The sequence below is a fragment of the Hydra viridissima genome, unplaced genomic scaffold (assembly GCF_058129835.1).
Source record: "Hydra viridissima isolate aposymbiotic clone 2 unplaced genomic scaffold, HvirCarnegie_v1 scaffold_2, whole genome shotgun sequence".
NCBI lineage: Eukaryota > Metazoa > Cnidaria > Hydrozoa > Anthoathecata > Hydridae > Hydra > Hydra viridissima.
This window is the reverse complement of record NW_028324301.1, coordinates 8,288,763-8,307,249: the sequence shown is the minus strand read 5'-3', so window position 1 is coordinate 8,307,249 and position 18,487 is coordinate 8,288,763. Positions and strand designations below refer to the sequence as shown.

The 18,487-nt window shown below is 28.3% G+C and overlaps 3 protein-coding genes across 7 annotated transcripts; 1 reads left to right on the top strand and 2 right to left on the bottom strand.

Moving 5' to 3' along the window:
* The first annotated feature begins 34 nt into the window (after positions 1-34).
* On the top strand, positions 35-3,614 carry LOC145194491 (uncharacterized). Its single transcript, XM_090079545.1, has 3 exons — positions 35-342; positions 652-877; positions 3,400-3,614. The coding sequence occupies exons 1-3, from the start codon at positions 138-140 to the stop codon at positions 3,593-3,595; spliced, it is 627 nt and encodes a 208-aa protein (XP_089935671.1). The 5' UTR covers positions 35-137; the 3' UTR covers positions 3,596-3,614.
* Positions 3,615-4,152: 538 nt separating this feature from the next.
* Positions 4,153-11,328, bottom strand: LOC145191477 (uncharacterized). 5 transcript variants are annotated; one of them, XR_016449769.1, is made up of 14 exons: positions 11,068-11,328; positions 10,877-10,926; positions 10,711-10,739; positions 9,657-10,236; positions 9,426-9,574; positions 9,244-9,320; positions 9,072-9,138; positions 8,820-8,981; positions 8,501-8,569; positions 8,330-8,372; positions 7,642-8,180; positions 5,262-5,384; positions 4,485-4,595; positions 4,153-4,401 (listed from the first exon to the last, which is right to left on the bottom strand). XR_016449769.1 is itself a non-coding variant. In XM_090078537.1 (14 exons), coding segments are annotated over exons 1-14 (1,815 nt in total). In that variant the 5' UTR covers positions 11,070-11,328; the 3' UTR covers positions 4,153-4,353. The 5 variants fall into 5 exon arrangements, 3 of the variants coding, with proteins under 3 accessions (XP_089934663.1, XP_089934662.1, XP_089934665.1); XM_090078537.1 differs by lacking the exon at positions 5,262-5,384 and having other exon boundaries at positions 7,642-7,955; positions 8,067-8,180; XR_016449770.1 differs by lacking the exons at positions 4,153-4,401; positions 5,262-5,384 and adding exons at positions 6,218-6,420; positions 6,502-6,545 and having other exon boundaries at positions 4,493-4,595.
* Positions 11,329-11,455: 127 nt separating this feature from the next.
* LOC149891758 (uncharacterized) lies at positions 11,456-13,034 on the bottom strand. The gene is made up of 4 exons (XM_090078540.1): positions 12,682-13,034; positions 12,307-12,450; positions 11,842-11,884; positions 11,456-11,645 (listed from the first exon to the last, which is right to left on the bottom strand). Exons 1-4 carry the CDS (start codon positions 12,868-12,870, stop codon positions 11,635-11,637), a joined length of 387 nt encoding a protein of 128 aa, XP_089934666.1. The 5' UTR covers positions 12,871-13,034; the 3' UTR covers positions 11,456-11,634.
* Between the last annotated feature and the right edge of the window lie 5,453 nt (positions 13,035-18,487).

Here is an 18,487-nt window from a genome sequence, read left to right as displayed (position 1 = left end):
AGCTTAAATCCAATCGTCTAAAATAATTTTTTAATTTTTTAAACTTTATTTTTGGTAAGTTGAAAGGAATTAATGTTTAAGAAATGTATTTCTCAATTTGACGTCAGTGTGCTTTAAGTTTGTTTAAAGTTAAGACGATGTTTTTTAACAAAATTATAATCATCCTTTTCGTGCTTTTACTGGTTTCGACGAAAGAAAGAAAAGTAAATAAATTCTTTCTTAGAAATCCATGTCTTAGTAAACCTTCTCTCAGTAAAGAACGTCTAGTGGACTGGCTCCAGAAAATTCCTGAGCACGATTTTAAAAAGAAACCTAGTGTTTCAGCATATTCTAACTGTCAAAGTAAGTTCTAAGTATTTGGTTATGTAAATATCTTATTACCAATAACTTATGCTGTTCTTTGTGGAATGAAGATCTGCATTATATATATATATATATATATATATATATATATATATATATATATATATATATATATATATATATATATATATAATATTTGTACAATGTTTGCCTTAAAAAAAAAAATAAAGAACGCCCATACCACAACAATTTCTTTTTTAAATATTCTCGCTGTATTTTTAGAAATAACTGTTAACCACTAATAGCGCATATTATTTGATCGAGAGTACACTGTTTTACTGTTTTCAGATTCATCGCTACTAATGTTAAACTATACACAAGTTTCAAAAAACACACAAGTTTTAGTTAGACACAAGAGAGCATCTTCATCTGACACCAGTATTAACTATGCAGATTTTCCGTCTGGGTCAAAATTTCAATTACAAGAATGCTTGTTAGGGAAGTCTATTATTGCAACGACAAATACCTTAACGATGTGCAAAGAATGTATATATATAGTTACTCTTCCATCCAGGTAGATTTTTTAGATTTAATACAATTATTTATTTTCAGAAACATTGTATATTTTTTGTCATATTTTCATTCTATCATGATATTCCTTTTAAACACTTCTTCAAATAATTATTATATTGCTTTGTAAACGCTTCTTAAAGTTAATTGTAGCGTCGTGTGCGATTAGAGGTCGTTTAGTAGAAGCTAATTTACTGGCAAAAGAACAAGGAGTGTGCCTTTACTGAACAACGACGTTAAACCCAGAAAAGAGTTTTCCTTAAATATTCTGCATGGTCAAATAAGAAATGGACCGCTGCTTTTTGGGCAGATGAATCTAAATTTAATATTTTTGGATCGGATAGTAATCAGTAAGGTAGGGCAGGGCTTACATCTTGAATAAAAACTCTCTGGTTCTCACAATCTTTAAATTAATACTGCCCAACTAACCTCGATTAGACTTGATAAAACAAAAACTAAGTTAAGGAAAGGTCGATAAGAATGCTTAACAAACTCAAAAGTTTAATAAAGGAATTAAATATTAACACTTAAGTAGTTCAGACTAATGCTTTACAACAATTCCGGGAAAAAAAATTAATTGTCCGTGCATCAAACTTGATCGTTTTTTTAATACTAATTATTGACCATTGTGTTTTCCTTCCAAGTCCTTATCTTTCTACCATTAGAAATTTTTTTCACTAGATGCATAGTTTTTGAGATAATTTAGTTGCCCGATTTTCCCCGTATGCTCAACGTGCCTCCCCCTTTAACCTACTCTGCACTAAAAAAAAAACAGTCAAATTTAATGGTGGAAACATGGTGTAGGGATGTTTCTCCTCATCTGGTGTTGGTCCTATTCACTTAACAGCAGGCCATAATGACTTGAATCCTTGAAAAAATATTAATTCCATATGCTGAGGATAACATGCCGTTGGTTTAGATATTTCAGCAGGATAGCGATCTAAAAGCAAATCTTTTAAAGCAAGTAGATGGTTCTAACATAATGATATAAGACCATTGGATTGGCCACCACAGTCTCCAGATTTAAACTTAATAGAAAATTGTTGACGTTGCAAAGCAAAAAAAGCTGCAACAAAATGATCTGTAGGAGTTTGTAAAAACAGTTTGTACAAACTCCAAAATATTCATATCTTACCTCCGAAAAATTGATATCTAGATACGAAAAATCAAAGAGAACGAAAATATATTATTTGATACAATGTGTAACACATCATTACATCATTTTAAAAAAAAGTTTTTTAAAATACATTAAAAAAAAATTATAAAAATGATCCTCAGTTACTGACAATCAAATGTAATTTTCAATTTAACTGATTTCCGTGATGGTTATTGACTAGTTGTCACTAAGTTAACCAATTGTCAATGAGCATAGTGAAACTAAAAGTAAAAGTTTTTTTAAGGGAAGAGACTGTCGAACACATTAATGCAATTAGGATGAATACGAGTAACATGGATAAGCTACAGTAATATTTAAATGTCAAGGATTATTACAAGTATAAAAATTACTTTGGAATATTTTTAATTGATAACATTTCAAGGTCAGGTGTAAAAAGTCCATAGCAAAAATATTAGAGAATTTTTGACAGTTTTTTTATAGGATTTTGAGTAGAAGACATCTCTTTTCATTTGAAAGATCATTTCAATTTGATTTAAAAAGTATTTCTTCGTAGGCATCTAATAAAATTGCCTATTATTTAAAAGTTGAATAATTTAGCTAAACATTTACTGTTAGCTTTTCATGTAGTGTGACTTGCTTGTAATGTAAAATGTGGATACTATTACGGAGCGGTGGTTCGATCCAAAAAAGTCAAAAATGTTAATGTTCGATCTTCGTACGAATCTTATCAAAAGGATTTGTTACTTTACGTACGAGCCCAGATTCATACGCTTTTGTACGAATCTGAGTTCAAAATCGAAAGTTCGAATCCTGGGGTTCGAATCGATTTTGAATTCGTACGAAAAATTATTTTCGAATCCAAGTTTTAGGTTCGTTTACAAAAAGATTCGTCCACTCTCTAGATACTATGCTGGAGTAACGCATTTAATTTTGGCGTTTATGTCCATATTGTAAACAAGGCATGTCCATATTGCAAATATCTATTTACAAAATGGACACTGCAGAATATTTGTTTGGCAAGCAATTTACTTATAAGAATTAATCTATTAACATAACTTCTCTGTTTTTGCAAGGAGTGGAGCTGTCTATTATTGAAAAATTTTTTTTATGATGTTTGCATTGTTTAGGAAATATGAACCAAGTTCATTTGGAGTCTATTTTACCTGCACTTTCCTTATATATATATATATATATATATATATATATATATATATATATATATATATATATATATATATATATATATATATATATATATATATATATATATATATATATATATATATCTTATAATATTTATTAACTATCTTATATATATTATCTTATAATATTTATTAACTATCTTATCAGTCATCGATAAATATCTTTAGAAAAAAAACAATGTTTTCTAACTGTCATTTGCCTTTCAGATACCAGCCTCGAGAACACAGACATGTAACTTGTGAAAATAATGGCAATCCTGCATGCATGTCAGGAGAGGGAGTCTGCCTGAGAAATATTAAATCTGTTGAAACAACTTACAACAATCGAAGTTTTTTCATTGATTTTGGACAATCTTGTTCCTGTGAGATCATTAGTAATTCAGTTTTCCGTGACTTTGTCTAAATAAACTTCACCAAAACTACTGATGTATTTTTTTATAAGTCCTAATCGCAGTATTTTAAACAGCTGGTGGATTGCGGAATTTAAACTTAATGCGTTAAGTTTTAATGGATGAATTTAAACTCTCGCTCTTAATACTTTGGGCTTAGGTTGCCTAAAAAAGTTTGATGCGACATTTAAGTTTAATCTAAATTTTACAAAAGTTCTTTTTAGGCATGGCTTTTGACGCCAAAAATCATGCTTTATTTCGTTATTTAATCAAATTTACTTATTTTGTTATTTAACGAAACTTTACTGAAGGGTGGTCATATCGAATTAAAGTTTAGCTTCATAAAACTTAATTTTTCCTATTTACTCATCAAGATAAATTCACATTTAAAAGTATAAAATTTTTTAGCTGCTTACATGAAATGATTATAAAAAGCCTTAATAGAACTTGTAACAACACAATAAAAAGAATTCAACTTGAAAATTTGATCTGATACTTCCTGTCATAAAATTATTAAAATATTAGAATTTAAAATTTGTTTCGTTTCATTTGAATTAAGAGACTGAGCAAATAATTCTATGTATTTATTTCAAAAAATATCTACAAAAATTTACAGCTTGACATCATAGTAAAATCTTCTTCAGGACCGTTATCACCAAATCTCTTTATTTTGTATTGTTGAAAGTTATCTCAAAGCGAATACTTCAAAGTATTCTCTACCATATTGGTATAGTCTTGTATTTTTTAAAAATTGATTCTAAGCAAAAATTTGTTAGTGGAATAAACTGTCAGAATACTGCAATTGTTTCTTTAATAATCCCTAAAAATAAAACGACGTACAATTGCTACAAAAATTTAACGACGCGCAATTGTTAACATAAAAGTTAAAGGTAATGCGTTTACTTCTCTTAGCAGTTGTAATTGACTGAGGATTTCAAGCTGTCGAGCTGACTGTGGACTTGACAGAGATGATATCTGATATTGTTCTACAGGCGAATCCTGGTTGGCGCGGAACTAAATGAAGAATTTTGAAATTGCTCTATTGCTTTTACCTTAAAACCCCCTGGATTTCTTGTTAACCTGAGTAAATCTCTTCTGGATTTACCGATGTTTTATTTTGAGAATAGTTGACGATTTCAAAGAATATTTTTACGACAAGATTCTACAACTACTGAAATTTCCTGAATGCACCGATGTTTGCTTTTTTTTAGCCGAACGCAAAAACAAAAAAAATTTTAAATCTAAATCCTCAAAAATATTTTCAAGAGGGTGGCGATCCGAAAACTACCTCCAACCCCCTTTGCATTAGTCTCTGAGCTTTAGTGGCCCACCAGAGTAAGTTGGCTCAAGCTTCGCTCATCCTTTCGACGGACCTGGCCACGACCATTTAATGGCTAATTTCTCCGAGGTTTATTTTATTTTTATTTAGATTTACGAAATTGACCACAAAATTGAAAAACCAATAAAAATTATTACGAATAAGTAATTTTTCTAATAGTACTTAGCGTTTGAATAATAAGAATTATATTTTTACAAAGATACTACTTGCAACTTTGAAAACCTGAATAAACGTCAATTTCGCAACTGAGAGATGGCCTATCAAAAAGTCAATGCAAAAAAAGGAATAAAATAAGAAATTAGTAGACTTATTGTTGCTCTTCAAATGTAGTTAACACTGACTTGTTAACTAAGTTGAACTTTCCTTTCAATAGTAACACTCAGACAATTCCTTTCCACAGCCACACCCAAACAATTCAGATAGTGATGCATTGCCTTATCCGACTGCCAGTCTTGAAAACAAGCCTTCAAAACAATTATCAAAGAATAGAGAAAAATTTTTATAATGACTTCAGATGAAGCATAAACAACAAAATGACAAGCACACAAAAAGGATAGAAAAGTAGAAAATGTACTCAGGGGTATTTAAAAGTAATGAAAATTTTATTTATATTCCGTTAAAAAAAAAAAAATTTCTCAAACTATTACATCATTTGATGTAAAGCATTTAATTATACGCAAAATAAGCGTGTCAAGCTTTATTTTGAAACTTTCATGCATATGAAATAAGCTTTCAAGCAAAAGCACTTTAAAAAAAAATACGGCAACTCATCAACAGTCATCCTCATATTTATTTACATCAACTTGAGGCCCAAACATTGTTGTCTTACGGTACCATCAAGAGAATCATCTTTATTTTCGAAAACTCGCATTACGCCGAGTCCCCCATCAGCTTAAGACAACTCAGAAAGCATTGCGTGTAGCTTTTTGCCTGCAGAATTTAACTAATTCAACAAAGGTAAATGGCGGCTGTGTGACGTTTTCACGGGCAACGAATCATGAATATACTTGAGACGTAACCAATCAAATTCACTATGGTTGGGTGTTGGAAAATCCCCAACAAACATAACCATACATTTAGACTCAAATTGTCCTCGACAATTTGAGTCTAAATGCATGGTTACCATCATATTTAAATCAACAGGCTCTCTTCTGATCCACTGCCTGGATAAGGGAAAAATCATAAGTGCTTAAACATACATCGAAGACTGCCTCAAGCCAATTATTAGTGCCATTGAGAAGCAATCATCAATGTCACCAAAAACAAAAATTTTGCATGACAACGCAAAACCTCATACCGCAAATATTGTCCGAGACCTGAACAACGAGGGCATCGCGATCATCGAACATCCATCGTACTCTCCGGATTTAGCACCTTGCAATATTTAGCCTTTTAGCAAAGTCAAGCAACACCTGACCGACAATAAAGATGTCCAAGCAGATTAAAGAGATAGTCGCAGCAATACCCAAAGAAGGATGGCTAAAATCGTTCGAGAAGTATCTAGAGAGAATGCAGCTATGCATAGATAATAAGGGTGAATACTTTAAACGTTTAAGTAAATAAAACTTATCAACATCTCACCCTTAAGTTCTTTTACCTCATTACATCATTACTTCTGGATACCCCTAAGTAAAAATAAGGAAACAAAAAAGAAGAGAAAAAGAACACAAGCAGCAAAAACAGCCAAGCAGAAAAATAAAGGCTCAAAGTAGGCCAAAAGTAAAGAAAAATGACCAGAGAAACTAATGTCAGTTGGCATGTAGCAATAGATGAACAAGAATAAGATCATTTTGTATTTATTGTTAGCAAAAGAATAGATGATATTCATTAGATTCAAACGGTCCCAAGAAAGTTGTTTGAAATGGACGAAAGTTTCTTTCTGATTATTGAAAACCACAGGGGAAAAAACCAGACATGTTAGAAGTTTTATTATTTTTTATGCAATTTTAAGTATTGATCTGACTATGCAAACAAATTAAAAAATCACCCTGTCTCCACTTAAGAGCAATTAAAAATGCTACGTCCTTTGGAAGAATAACCTTAAAATTCATATTTCTCCAAATTGGCAAAATGTAACATGTTTCTTTTTTCCCACGTGTTTTTTAATTGTCTAAAAACATTTATGATGTTAAGCTTTTTTTTATAGAGAATTTGAAACATTTACTTTTTTTTGACCTATTATTGAAAATTTTGTAGTTAGGTTGGAGAAGACCTTTTTTTAAAAAAATGACTTCCACGTAAAACTCGATATTTATAAACATTTGTTTATATGATTTTTAGCGCAGTTTTAACTTAAATAACATGCTATCTGATGACATAAATACCGTATACATCGGTGAATAAGTCGACCTCCTACTTTTAATTAAAAAGAGTAATTAAATGTTTTAAAACTGATGTATTCGTTTTTATACGTTCTTAAGGAAGATTTTTTACCCATCTTAAACGAATTATACATACCAGTATAAAACTTAAACTAATCAGGTAAACCAAATTATGACCAGTTAAAATGTAGTGGTTTAAATTAGGTTCTAAACATATGATTTTATTTGATCTTTATCTGTTCTAAGGACGTAATTCAATTAAAAACTCGTTAAGTTTTGATTTAACTTAGTAAATATAATGCACTCGTGATGACTTTGCTTCTTATATCTGTTTTGGTCTACTTTTTAAAATATCTATTTTTCAATGTTAATTTTACATTAGAAAACAAAAACATCTTACCTGATAAGCTTTGTTTAAGTCAGGAAATCTATCAAGAGATGTTTTTCGTAATTGTTGCTTTTCTTGACTTGATTCCGGTGAAACACTTTCCTCCTGAACCGAAAAAAAATCTAATTTTGGGATTCTATTAAATTCCCTTTCTTCTTGCTCTGGGTTAGTTTCAGTAATGTTTTTTTCTAAATCGTTCTGCCGTTCTCCTTTTGCATGCTGCTTTGGTAAGGGTATTTTGGAGTGTGTGTCTGCATTAAGTTTTATAGTAGTGTCTTTTTCTGCATTAAAATCATTATGGGTAGCAGAGTCACGTAGATTTAGATCTAAATCTAAAACATGATTTTTGAGATTCTTTGATTCAAAAGGCTGTTCAAAAGAAGAAACATTTTTATGACGTTTCTTTTTAGTTTCTTTATCAGTCATTTTTAACGCACCAATTACGGTTTCAGTGAGGAGATCTTCTTGAGCACCAGGTTTATAAAAGGATGTAGAAGATTTTCTTTTTTCAGAAAAATGCTCTGCAAAAACTGGTTCAACAACAGTTGCAGCTGAAATCACAAATCAACTTTTATGATAAGTTTTAGGAATTTAAATATTAAGAATTAAAGCAGTTTATTAATGCTTATTTTTACAGTTTTTAAAGATAGGGTTGGTTTGAGTAATGAACAAACCAGAATCAATAATACAAAGAAATTACTTTGAGGTTTGTATGTAGTCTTCTTTTTCCTTTCTTTTTTCAACTAAGATAAAAATAAAACAGTTAAGTAAACTCACATCTATATTAGAGAGCTCATAATGACCAATATACTTGATTAATTGCTCAGTAAACAAACACTTTAACTGAAGCAACAAGAAATATTTGATTAACCTTAGCAGCTTCTTGCTCAGCTTGACGTATACTTTCGACAAGTTGTTCCTGTCGTCTTTTTTTCTCAGCCTAAAAATACATAAAACAGATAAATTTTATAATTCATTAGCATTTATTGGATTTTCCAAATAAGTAGAAAATTGGCCTTTTTTTGAAACTCAGAATTCAATGGGGATTATCAAGATAGTCAAAAGACATTTTTGGAACATTGATCAGTATGGGGATTAAATTAGAGAACTGGTTTCTTCTAAAGAACTATTTAATGCATGACTTGTTTTGTTATGAAGTAAATGAATAATATCTTAAATTTTCAAAATACCTCTTTTAAGCTTTGCTTACTATCTTCTGATTCTTGCCTCTTTTTCAACATTTCTTGTTCTCGCAAAAAACGCAGTTCAGCTTCCAAATCTTCTTGGCGCCTTCTTTCTTGCTCCATTTTTTTTAATCTAAGTTTTTCTTCAATTTGCTTCTCAACAGCTTTCTGAGATTAAACAAAAAATTTGCTACAAAGATAATCAAAAACCCTTAACAAAAAGTAAATTCTAATAATTATATAAGATAAAACATTTACCTGATGTTCAAGAAGCTGAAGTCTTTTCTTGTCAGTTTCACTTAAACTCTCGTTCTTATTTCCTGAACTGTGTGAAAGATTACTTTTCAAAATTCAACAACAAAAAACATCAAAATTTAAGTGAAATTTAAGTTAAATGTTTAAATTTTAGCAATTGTTCAAAGCCACTCACTCATTAGTTGAACTTAAAGAAGTAGAATTGTTTCTAGGAGTATTTTTTGAGAAATTTAATTTTGCTTGTTCTTCTTTCTAGAAGAAATATTTGAAATATGAACACTCATCAAAAAAAAGATGCTTCATATTTATAACATGGGTGAACTATTTCATAAGTTGCAATCTATATTTAAAACTTACATAGGTAGTAATTTTTTTATCTAATCTTCCACAGCCATCTTTTAAAGGGGCCCCTCCTCCTGGCTTTCCCCATGGATTGTATTCAGTATCTGGTGTTTTTTGATATTTACGAATTTCTTCTATCCTTTGAGATTTTCGCATATCATTATCTATATTAAGGTAAACTTAAATCAATAGTAAAATTTTTTTTACAGTTTACAGCAAATAATGTTAAAGGAAAAGAACTCATACATTCATTGGGATTCCTTTTAACTGATATATCAGAAGATTGAACATCAGTAATATCTTTTGAATTTTGAAAGGACTGATTATATATTGCTTCCAGTTTATCTTTTGTAATAACACTAGTCCCTTCCATTTTTTCAACTTCAGAAACTCTGTTAGAAAAAATGTTTGTTTGGACATTTTCACTTTCTGATTTTTTTACATTTGACTTTATTTTTCTGTTAGTAAAACCAGTTTGTGTATTGTCGTTACTTTGAGGTCGAGTTTGCATAGGGGCAATTACATCAAAAATGTTTTTATAATCTAAACTTTTTCTTACACCATCATGAATATTTTTATGTCCAGGCTTTTTGTGTGTATCCTTTTTGATACCTGCTTTTAATTGATTTTCATTCGAATTTTTTATATTTACAATTTCCTTGTCTTTTACTTGAATATCTTTTGATAAACTTGTTTTTCTTAATTCAGCAGCTTTATTTGATTTTAAATTTTCTGTTGATCGTCTATTTTTAAGATTTTTTGGTAGGACATTAGACTTGCTTTCTTTATGCTTCCTTCGACCTGCACTTGTTGAATTTACGGCACCCTAAGAGTCATAATTTGCATCAATAAAAAAAAAAAGCAGGTAAGTACATAAAATACATTTCTAATACTTATAAATATATTTCAATAAATAAATATCAAGATAATAATGCATATATGTAGTGAACAAAATTTTAAAAATGAACATAACTGATGTTTTCCTACATCTTGAATTTTTAATAAATTTTTCCTTGCTAAATTTTTTAATGTAACCTTTATTTGTCAGATAGAATAGGGAACATGACAACAATACAATTCTGTCACATTGCAACAAACTGTTGCAGAATTAGAAAAGTAATGAAAGTTTTATTTAAAAGTTAATAAATTATTTCCATGAAAAAAAATTTTGAATGCCATGAAATTTCTCTTAGGTAGCTTCTGGGAATGGGGATGTTTAGGGTTTAAGTTAACAGATGTAAAACTTTTATTTCAATTTGGAGGTTTTTGATCCTGATAATAAATAAAACATTTATCTTACTAGTACAGCATTTTCCTCTGAATGAAGAGCTATATTGAGAGAAATGTATTTTAAATCAACGAATTGCCTAGCAAAAAGATAGCAAAATTAAATAACACATGAAAAGTAACCTCATGATTTATTTCATATATATTTTCAAACTTAAACAAGAATATAGGTCTAATACCTTCAGAGAAGACAATGTCAAACTTCCCATTTACAGAATTAAGTTTAAACCTAGAAACAGTAAACAAAAATCAATAGCTTGAGACAATAACAAAAAGAAACTAAATATTGTAAATATTTTTAACAACTCAAATATTTTTAAAGATTTATTGAAATTTATCTCTTTTTTTAAAATTTTATCATGCAACTTACATTTTTGAAGAGACGATTGTAAGTGCTAGTAAGCTTGCTATATATTATAATATGTTTTTTGCTAAAAAAAATGGCTGAGATAAAATGCTTGATTCACATCAATTCATATTTTATAATTAATGCACAGTTCTTTCAGTTAATAACAGTAGAAATTAAAACTATAAATAATAAATTAAAACATCCAAAAAGCATTTTTACAACCTAGATTCTACTACTATCTGCAATGGCAATAAAAAGTATTTGTCAAAAAAAATTGCTCATTTAATTTTTTTTGAAAAAACTATCTTTAAAAGGAGAACTGATACAAAAAAAGAGAATTCTAAATTTAAATAATTTAGAATCCTATCAAAGTGAAAAATTAATTTTAAGTAAGAAAACTAGTTTCTTGCTACAGTTAAAATTTAAAAGTAAAAAACATTTTTTTTTTTTTTTTTTTAATTAACTGAATTCTTACAAGTTAAAACTTGGTATGACAAATAGATATAAACAAAAATTAAATGCCTCTCAGCAAGCCATTTTGATATTCATCTGAATGAGTTGTAATAAGGCTGAATTTGAAAAGTTCTGCTAATAAAGCCCTACATAACAAAGCATTTTGGTATCACTGAATGTAAAATCACTACCAACTATATATAACACAACATAAATATATACAAATATAATCCAAGAAAGTCTGAAAAAGGGTATTTTACAAAGATTTTTGCAACTGTATTGATATTGACTATTTATTTAAAGCATCAAAGTTTCTATTTTAAGGAAAAAATCAAATAATACCTGTTTGAGTGTCAGTAAAATGACTTTTAATTTCAGCTGAATCCTAAATCAAGTAAATTTATTATTTAAAATGTGCATCGTTTAATACTACTCTAAATTTTACTCTATTTAAAAAAATAACAACCCAACTATCAAAAATAAACTTCAAAGTTTGCTTTTACATTTCCTCTACTAATTAAAAAATTTATGATGGTATATTTTTACTTTAAGGTGGCAATATGCACAAAAAATAGTTTCAAGAGTTTTTTCAGTTTATAATTACTTAAAAGCATAATCATAAAAATGTAACATGGTAGAAGTTAAATTATTTTAAGTATAAAAAAAGGTCAGCCATATACTTAAATAGTTTGTTATGAATTTTAAAATTATTAACCTAAAAAAAGTAATAGGTCAAATTAAAAAACATATAAGGTCAAACACACTTTAAAATGTAAAGGAAGTTATACAAAATGTAAAGCTATATACTTGAATATCATGTTTGGTCTGCTGCTGACTTAACACATCTTTTACATTAGAAAGTAACTCATGCTTCTTGTTATGCAACAGAAAAAGTTGATCTTCATTTTTTTCTATATCTTTTTTAACTGTACGCAGTAGTATTTCTTGCTCCTTAAGATTTAATTTTAAAGACAATTAATATATTAATTTGCAATTTTTTTATTCAGTTAGTTACAAAGTTATTACCTGTAATAACAACCTTAAAAAATAATTTTTAAGCAGGTGCTTCGCTAGCTCATGTACTTTAATTTATTACTGGTATAATACAAAAAAAGAACTGTTCAAAAAATCCACCACTTTAAATTCATGAAATAATAAACATTAAAGGGTATACTTTTATACATTTATTTGTTTTTCAAGCTCCTCTAACTCTAAATCTTCTGTTTTCATTAGGTCATCCTCTTCTTGTTTTATTTGTTGTAAAATACCATTATTTTTTTGTTGCTCTCTTTTTCTTAACTCCAAAATATATGGCCTTAAATGCTTTAGCTCCTCTTGTGTCAGCCTTTTTCTTTCACAAAGTACAGGCATAGTTAAGAAATGAATTTGATTTTTTGTACTGATATACTTTACGACAGCATATGATAAATATAATCGTGGTTAAGTGTCATTTTAGCATTTTAAAATTCAGAGAAGCATTTTAAGTATTTTTAAATTAGGATTTTAAAACTCAGGTTTATTTTAAAACAAAACGCGCATGCGTACTTTCAAAGAAACAACGTTTATTGCGATTTGTTATGGTTACGACAATTCCAAAGACAGTAAACATCGTCACGGTAAACATCCTAACAAATCATTGCAATATCAATATATATTTCGTGTTAAGGATATTAAAAAAAACACAGGTCATTTCAAATAGTAATTCACTAATAAAACACACTGACCTAAATATAAGATACTGACCTAAGATATAAGACAATGACCTAAAATAAGATAAAGAAAAGAGACAAGAGAAAAACATAAGAAATAAACTAGTCACATAATAAAAATAGAGCTTTACAAAAATTTATAAGTAACACTTATAAAACAGACTTTTAAAAAAGTTAAAATATAGGCCAAATAGTTATTATAATTTATTCACATATACACATATACACAAATAAGAAATTATAAAATGTATATAAACATAAAGAAAACAGTTATAGAGGTAAAGAATAAAGTTAAACGTAACTTTTTAGGTAGAAATGATGGAATGGTTTTAAGAACAGATTCTTAGACCTAAGGATAAAATCTGTTTTTACGGTGTACGGAAGGGTGTTTCGAGAAAGGATACACTGGTATATAATGGAATTTATTCCATGTTTAATTGTCTGTTTTTGTGGGACGCACCATTCAACAAATAAAAGCTATTCTACAAAATAACACTTTTTCCTAAAAAATATGGTGCACTTATTACACTGGTCTTAGGACATTAGAAATTTAAATTTTGGTCCAACAGCAGCTATATCCATATTGCTTGTACTCTTATTATTTTTAGGTGAATAAAGTTTTGGCAAGTTCTCATGATATCTTTTAACTATTTTAGTACCACAAAATTGATAAACAAAATTTAAAGACAAAAGTTTTTAAACTTTCACTTATGAAATAGACTCTGTTTTAATTAAAACTCATTTTAATTTAATATGAATTATTACTTTTCCGTACATTTACATCAATATTTAATTTATTATGGTGAATAATTTTGGTGCCTATTATATTTTACATAAAACGTAATGGGCACCAAATTTACTTACTTTTAACACATTTGTCGTTTATCCTTTGTCTGGTCATAAAAATGAACTGCTCTATCAAATAAAAAGTTTTATGTCCTATCACAACGTACTTTAAATAAACATTAAAATTGTTTGCTGTAACGGAAGCTATTATAATAGCTGTTAATTTATTCTGCTGCGTTTGAAGTCAATTCAAATCAGAAAAAAAAATCTTTTTTCTTTTTCAATACCACCTAAATTAGACTGTCAGACTTATTGGAGATATTGGTTAAAGCCGTGGAATGACCTTGTACCAGTTATTGCTTACAGTTATTGCTTATAGTTCAATTGTTACTTGGAATGCTCAGAACAAGTTATCTGAGATCAAAGTCAAATTGCTAATGGTATAATTTTTTTAAGTTTTGTTATTATATTTATTTTAAGGAATATTCTTTTTAGACTATGCATTACATAATATAAGATATAAAAAAAGTTACCCTTAGCGCTTGAAAATTATATATATATATATATATATATATATATATATATATATATATATATATATATATATATATATATATATATATATATATACAGTGGCGGCTCGTCAATAGGGGCCATAGGGGCCCGGCCCCACTTATATTTATTTAAGATAAAATATAAAATATTTGGTAATGTAATTATGTATATATATATATATATATATATATATATATATATATATATATATATATATATATATATATATATATATATATATAAATATGCAACTATTAGCCTAAACTATTTGCAGACAGGTTTTATAAAAATAAATAGTTCTAAGTTAGTTCTAATTTTAAACTATATTAATTTATAAGTAATATGTTTATTTGCAATTTATTCAAAGTATTGTAGCGTTGTTTTAATTCATTGCCAATAGCGGCTGGGCCGATTTTTACTGGCCCTATTTATTATGTTTATATTAATATTATTTTTGATGCGCGCGCAGAATTTGTTGTGCTTTCAGATGGGACGAAAAAATGCACCGCAGGACTATGCATCGCTTAGCGGAAATAGGATTTTCTACATAATTTTTAGTGATTTTTCATATTTAAACTTTTTAAGTTTTTTTTTTTGCATTCAGTTTTTAATTCTCTATAAAAAAAAAATTATTTTTAATTTTTTTAAACTTTTGACATCTTAAGGGTTTTTTTAAGGTTTTAAAAAACTCGCATTTTTGTTAAAATCCTTTCAAAGTATATGATAAGAGTTAAATTTCTATATTACTTTTATGCTAAATTAAAATAATTATGTATTTAATTGAATGTAAAACAAGAAATGGAAAAAAAAGATTTTTCAATAGCATTTTTTTGCTGATTTTTTGATTTCTTAAACATTGATTGATTTAAGCATGTGGTCACAGAGGTCGCCTCGTTTTTTTTGAATAAAATATAGCTACTGCGAATCGACTTTACTGCCATGGAAAAAAATTGAGGCGACCTCTGTGACCTCATGCTTAAAAATCATTTTTACAACTGTGAGTTTTCTTTAAATACCGACTAAATTCTGTGAGGTAAATGAAAATTCCGTAGTTCAATAACATACGGTAAGTTTTTATTTGATTCAGTTTTACCTTGCGATGGTTTTTTTAAATTATCAAAATGGCTACAATCACTCTTCGTCAACTTTTAACTCAGAGCAGGTGAAATATTCAGAAACTGAAGTAAAATTTAGTCTCTTCAATATGATCAAACATTCAGTTTCTAGAGAGTTTGAGTATCTTTTGGAGTATGAAGATAATTCTATTAAAGTTTTAGCACTGGAGGAACGTGATAACATATATATTATTTGCAAAGTCGGTGGTGATGTTCAGAGTGAACAATTTGAGTTTCAGAATGCAGAAACTATGAAGAGTGGATGAATACACTGTGAATATTTAAATGCTTGTACTGTATTTAAATGCTTGTTGGAGAGTTGAAGTAGAAAAAAGATACTATGGAAAAATTGTAATCCAAACAGTCCAGATGCAACCCATCATCTTATGTTTTGTTTTTCCAAAAAGACTGCTTGTTTTATTCAAGAGAAGTTTGAACATTTACAAAATAAAATTTTGTCTTTAGAGAATATTAAGTTTACACTTCATGACAATACTTTTGTTATAAATTCAAGTTTGTCAACTATTTATACCACAATGAATGATGGTAAAACACTTAATGCTGTAGTATCAAAAATGCTTTTAAAAAATATAGCATCTCAGTGCTGTCATGTATGCCAAGCAAGTCCTAAGGAGTTTAATTTGGAAGAGTAATAATAAGGAGTTTAATTATAAAGATAAAAATGTAGACAAGAATATATTGAAATTTGGAATTTGTAGTCTTCATTTGTGGTTATGCAGCATGGAGTGGGTTTTTTTAATATTGCTTGCAAACTTCCAGCAGTGAAACAAGGAAGAAAAATTCCAGCAAAAAATAGCCAAGAATTTATTGAAAACAAAAAAAGTTCCAGTAACTGGAAGAATTTTAAATTTGAATACCACTATGATCAAACTATTTAGGGACTTGCTCATTGATATGAATAGTACAACCGCAAGAGTGAAAATTTTCAAGCAGAAATCTGAACGTCTGTTTGGTCTCATTTCTGATGATCAGTTTTTAAAAACCATTCCAATGTCACAGTCTTTGCATTGAATGATCATTCATGGTGTTTCTTTTATTAAATATTTTAAGTATTCAATAGATTCTTTGTCTGAGAGTGCCATTGAAGCCAGGAACAAAGCCAACAAAACTGCACGAGTAGGTCATGCATGTTTAACTTCTTTTGCTGAAAATACTAGGGATACAGCTAATTATTTATTTATGACATCTGACATGTACCTATACTGTAATAAGAACAAAATGCAAGAGGTATAAAGCTATAGGGCAAGAAGATTAAGCTGATAACTGTTCTTAAGGTAAATATTGGAGAAAGCTATGTGTATCTTTAAATTTAAATACTTAATGTTATTGTTTAATTTTATTAATGATACATTTTAGGTGCTGGTGGTAGCCAATCTAATATTTCTGAAATCTTTTCACATAATCAACACAGTATGTTTTTTTATGCTCAAAAAAAACAAAAACAAAACAACTAATTGTTAGAAAAGTTGAAACATAAGAATCCCAAACTTTTATGTTTTTGCATCAATTGGCCTCAAATTGACTCAATTTCACTATATTTTTGTTTTCCTCAAAGATGTGTTTAAAGTCCTATTTCTACTTAGTGATGCATAGTGCAGTTTTTAAAGGCTTGTTGTAAATATTAAATGTTGCTCCACATAAGGATTGCTGAGACATGTTTAGAATGAAAATTTTAATTATATTTCAATTATATACATTTATTACAGTGAATACAGTTTTTTCTTGGATGTATAATTATTAGAATTAGAATTTGATAGATAATAAATAGTGTTTATCTATAATAAATAGTGTTTATCTTAAACTATACTATTTATTGCAATAAAAAAATTTTTTAAAATTTTAATGTTTGTTGTTAAGTAATTTTAGGAAGTCAAAGAGGAATGGTTCGTATTAAGAAAAGAAATCAAGGAAGCATCATTAAACCATGCAGCTATAATTGATAAGCAACTTTTAAAGAAAGGCTATTCTCATAGCCACATATTGTTAAAAACCTATTTTAGCATCAGAACATTTATTCTGCATTTGAGGGGAATGGAACCTCTGGGGTATTTTTTTTACTTTTATTTATAATAAAATAATGGTATTTCCTTTTATTTAACATGAAAATATAAGTTGGAGACTAAAAATGCCTGTAACCCCGAAAAAAGATAAACTGATATATCAGACTTGGAGTTTCAAATATCAAAAACTATCGGTTTTATATCTTTTTAATTAAAAATCGAATTAGTCCGGAAAAACCAACTAAAAAACCGGAATGAAACCGGTTTTAAAAAAGACCGGACTTTTTTTTATAAATATATGTATAAACAAACAATATCTCATAATTGATGCTTTGTTAAAAAAATTACTTCAAAATGTTAAACAGTTCTCTAGTTATAAGGCTATTTCCTTTTTTTCTATCAGCGCGACGCATAGTGCGCAGGGCCTCATTGAACTGGCCCTTGAAGAAAAGAACCTTAAAAACATCGCTAAGTTCAAAAATTTCATCCACCATTTTTAATTCTCGATTTAAAGAGGGAAGAATTTACTGCTGCAAAAAGTCATTAGGAGTATAAATTAATAGGAATAAAAACATGGCAAACATGATATTTAAAATAATGTAACAGAAATTACTGGTATAAATGTTGGTCTGACATAAACATTTAAAGAGATTTAGGAGACAGTTAGGTGAAAGAAATTAATTTTTAATAATTTTCTGAAACTAGATCTTCTAGGACAAGTCATTTTATTCTATAATTATAAACAGGAATAATAAAAATTATAAGTTCATTGATTAGTTTGGAAAATTGATTTTAAAATATC

Coding starts and splice junctions, on each gene's coding strand:
- LOC145194491 (XM_090079545.1), top strand. CDS start 138: ATGTTTTTTAACAAAATTATAATCATCCTTTTCGTGCTTTTACTGGTT. Junction 343..651: donor AGCATATTCTAACTGTCAAA/GTAAGTTCTAAG, acceptor TACTGTTTTCAG/ATTCATCGCTACTAATGTTA. Junction 878..3,399: donor ATAGTTACTCTTCCATCCAG/GTAGATTTTTTA, acceptor TTTGCCTTTCAG/ATACCAGCCTCGAGAACACA.
- LOC145191477 (XM_090078536.1), bottom strand. Junction 9,575..9,656: donor TAAAAGGAATCCCAATGAAT/GTATGAGTTCTT, acceptor ACCTTAATATAG/ATAATGATATGCGAAAATCT. Junction 4,596..7,641: donor ACTTAAACAAAGCTTATCAG/GTAAGATGTTTT, acceptor TTCTTCATTTAG/TTCCGCGCCAACCAGGATTC.
- LOC149891758 (XM_090078540.1), bottom strand. CDS start 12,870: ATGCCTGTACTTTGTGAAAGAAAAAGGCTGACACAAGAGGAGCTAAAG. Junction 12,451..12,681: donor AGCTTGAAAAACAAATAAAT/GTATAAAAGTAT, acceptor TTAAATCTTAAG/GAGCAAGAAATACTACTGCG. Junction 11,885..12,306: donor AGACCAAACATGATATTCAA/GTATATAGCTTT, acceptor TACTTGATTTAG/GATTCAGCTGAAATTAAAAG.